This window comes from Oxyura jamaicensis, assembly GCF_011077185.1.
Source record: "Oxyura jamaicensis isolate SHBP4307 breed ruddy duck chromosome 28 unlocalized genomic scaffold, BPBGC_Ojam_1.0 oxy28_random_OJ72719, whole genome shotgun sequence".
Taxonomy (NCBI): domain Eukaryota; kingdom Metazoa; phylum Chordata; class Aves; order Anseriformes; family Anatidae; genus Oxyura; species Oxyura jamaicensis.
In genome coordinates this window covers 2,398-5,955 of record NW_023304883.1, presented here as the reverse complement: position 1 = coordinate 5,955, position 3,558 = coordinate 2,398, and the positions used below count along the sequence as shown (strand labels likewise).

The window sequence follows — 3,558 nt, the reverse complement described above, 5'->3', positions numbered from 1 at the left end:
GGGGGGGGCTCCATCCCCGTAGGAACCGGACGGGGGTGCTGGGTGACGCTCGGGATGGGATTTGGGGGTGGGGGGAGAAAAAAACGTGGCACCTCCGCCCAGGGGGAGCATCCGGACCGCAAGCCCGCGGACCCCCGCCCCCCCCCTCCTTTGGGAAGGAGCGAGGCAGCGCCGGGGCCTCCCCGCCGCCGTCCTCAGTTCCTCGCCGCGATGACCACGGACAGGGCCACGCCGCCGAGCGCGATGGCTGTCGCACCGAAGAGCCACTTCCAGGGGATGGACTGAGGAGGGGACAGCGGCGCTGGCACGGGGGCCTCGCACGGCTCCCGCCCCGCGCAGCCCGGAGAACGCAGCCCCGAAAAGGGCGACTGCTGCCTGGCCTCTGCCCGCCGTGTGCCCCGGTGCTTCCCAGCCGCCGGGCGGCCAGCGGGCTCCCGAAACGCGGCGGCAGCTGGGAGCAAAGTCCAGAGCCTCCAAGCTGGCAGCGCCGCCGCCGCTATCAGCGTTTTCCTGGCCCGGCTGGCGACGTGCTGGCCTCCCCGGCCACGGGTGGCTCACAGCAGCAGCCCCCCCCCCTCACCCCCCAGCCCGCTCCCGGTGCTCCCCACCCTCGGGTGGCCCCAAGGCTCTGCTGTTTTCCCCCTGCCACCCCCGGGTACGCCAGCACCGGCCCTTACCCAGGGCAGCTTGTCTTTGCACTTGACCGGGGCGCTGCCGGCGCTGGGGTTGCCGAGCATCTTCCTGTACATCTCCGTCTCCACCGTCCTCTGGTCCGCGTGCTTCTTCACCAGCTTGGAGAGCTCGGCGTGGATGGTCTGGGGGGGGGGGGGAAGAGCGCAGAGCTGGGGGGTGATCGGTGCCGCGGGGCAGGGATCGCGGGGGGTCCCGGCAGCCCTGGCCACGCGGCAGCTCAGAGGGTGCCGATGGCCCAATCCTGCCCTGTTCCCCCGCGCTGAGCTGCACCAGCTGCCACCAGTCGCGGTGCCCTGCCCGCTCGGGTCCTTCAGCACCTTCGTTGCCCAGCCAGAGCCGGGTTTGGGGGCTGGAAATTCCCCTTTTCCTCCCCAAACCCGGCTCCGAGAGCGTCCCCATCCCTCCCGGCCACCGAAGCCGCCCCCTCTGGCAGCCTGTCCCCTTCTGGCAGCAGCGAGCGGAGCCCGGGGCTTTTCCCCTTTTTTCCCCAATTTTCCCCTTTAATTGAGGCAGAAAAGTTTCTGCCTCGGGGACAGACGAGCCAGAGCTCTCCCACATTTTTGTCTGGAAGCAGGCTGGGAAAACAGCCTTAAACCCGGCCTGGGCTGAAGCCGGATGGGGGCAAAACCCCGGCGAGCGTGTCGGTGCCTGCCCGGCCGTGGCTGGGCTCGGGGGGGGGGATCTGCAGCCAAACCTGCCCCCCCCGTACACGGAGCTCAGCGCCACCGGCACCGCTCACCCCGCCGCAGGAGAGCCGGCGTCCGACGGCTCCGGGTCCTGCTCCCCACGCGGCGCCAGGGGACCGAGGCTGGCCCCGAGCCCGCGGTGGCAGCAGGGATGCGGCGGCGGCTCCGGTGCCACGGCCGTGCTGTGCCCTCTGCTGGGGACGCGGCGCTCCGGGCGGCTCCGGCGCCTCTCCGCAAAACGCCGGTGCCAGCTCAGGGCATCGCCGGAGCACCCGGGCGCCGCCGGAGCTCGGCGGGTTTGGGGCACGAGCGACGGGACCGCCGTCGGCGCCTCCTCCGGGAACGGGGCGTCCCCGAGGGGTTCGGAGCGCTGAGGTTCCGTGCCGGTCGCGAGGTTTTTTTTTTAGCCAGGTTTCCTCGTCCGAGGGCAGGTGGAGCCGAGCGCTTCTCGAGGCTGTTTTCGCCGCCGGTAGCCCGTGACTCAGCGGCGCGTTTAACGCCGCTGGCTGGGGCCGCCACCTCCCCGGGAACCCCGGCTGGAGATGCCGGCAATTTGCTGCGCTCGGGGTTTCGCCCGTCACCGCCGGGCGTTTCGATTTCTGCCCCTTTTCAATTAAAAGCTTCACCCGGACGGGCCGGGGAGCTGCAGCCCTGCCAGCGGCGATGAGCCGGGGGAACCCAGCGCCGCTCGCTCGCCCCTCCCAGGCTGCCCACCGTGCCCTGACCGCTACGGGGCTGTCCGAGACCCGCCCGTCCCACCCCGCAGGGGCTCTCAGACCGCGAGACCCCGGGCGCCGCGAGGCCACCGAGCGCCCCATCCTCCCCGCGAGCTCCGTGCAGCGGGGAACACGAGGCTCGCCGCGACTTCTGCCGAAAAAACCTCGGGGAAGAGGTGGAAAAAACCCCAAAGGGCCAACGCGAGAGCGCAGCCCCCTGCCGCGGGCAGCGCCTTCCCCTGCCGCTCCTGCTGGGGCCGCTTCCCGACGCTGGCACGGCGTCTGATTTCCCCGAGGCTCCAGCCCTGCAGCTGATCATTAACCGGCAGGAAATTCCTGACCCGCAGATCGCCCCGGCCTCTGCTCCCGACTGAGGTCTGGGGTGCTTTGTGGTTGTTTGTTTTTTTTTTTTGGGGGGGGGGGGAGACCGCCCAGTGAATCACGCTCGGGGCTGCTGAGCGAGCCGGCAGGGACCTGGTGCTGCCTCCCGCCCCGCGGCGATGGCACAAGCCACCGGGGAAAAAGCCAGGCGACGCGGGGCTGGCAGAGAGCTCTGCTGACAGCCGGACCAAAGGGCGCCGAGGAGCCTCGCAACGCCCGAGATAAGGCACGTGGGGCGTCACCCCACAGCTCCCCCCAAACCCCGCTCTGCTGACATTCGTGGGGTCCCAGCCCGGCGCGGGGGACCCCGGCCAGGAGCACAGCGTCCCGGGGCCGCCCGGCAGCTTACCTTGTTTGAAGGCTCCAGCTTGAGAGCTGCTTTTAGGATGGGGATGGCCTCCCTGTACTCGCCCTGCTGGGCCAGCACCTGGAAGCGAGGTGGGGTTGAGCGGGGCGGCTCAGGCGTGTCCCTGGTCCCAGAGGAGGGACGGCAGCCCCTCGCCTTCAGCGCCTCACCTTGCCTTTTCGGAACAAGGCCTTGATGTTCCCCGGCTGGTGCTCCAGCACCAGGTTACAGGACTTGAGGGCTGCCTCGTAGTGGTCCAGTTTGAGCTGCGAGGCTGCCAGGTTGTTGAGGCATTTCACCTTCACCTCCAGCAGCTCGGCTTCCTCCTCCGGGCTGAAATCAACTGCGGAGACCCCGGAGGTGGGCTGCAGCGGGGAGGCGGCGCCCGCAGCCCCCACCCGCGGCGGCGGCGGATACCTTTGGAGCTGGAGCCGATGACCTTGAGCGCGATGTCGTAGGAGTTGATGGCCAGCACGTAGTCTGCCTGCTGGTAGTAGAAGTTGCCGCGCTCCCGCTTGCGGTTGGCCAGCCCGACCTTCTCCTTCCCGCTCAGCAGCTCCAGGTCGGGGCCGTCCCGAGCCTCCAGCAGCTCCACCTCCAGCGTGAGGGCGGCGTTGGGTGGGATGTCCGGGCTCCTGCGGGCGCGAGGGCGCGCTCAGCCCTGCCTGCCTGCCGCCACCTCCACCGCTCCGAGGGGAAATCGGAGCCCGGGGAGCCGTGGGGGGGGGGGGGGGGG

The 3,558-nt window shown here is 70.3% G+C and overlaps 1 protein-coding gene across 1 annotated transcript in view; it reads right to left on the bottom strand.

Annotated features, from left to right (window-relative positions):
* Positions 1–152: 152 nt before the first annotated feature.
* FKBP8 (FKBP prolyl isomerase 8) overlaps positions 153–3,558 on the bottom strand; it is a 4,245-nt gene continuing 839 nt past the window's right edge. The window contains 5 exon segments of the mRNA XM_035313166.1: positions 153–281; positions 678–815; positions 2,826–2,903; positions 2,993–3,165; positions 3,240–3,509. Of these exon segments, the coding sequence (XP_035169057.1) occupies positions 195–281; positions 678–815; positions 2,826–2,903; positions 2,993–3,165; positions 3,240–3,509 (746 nt within the window). The 3' untranslated portion in view covers positions 153–194.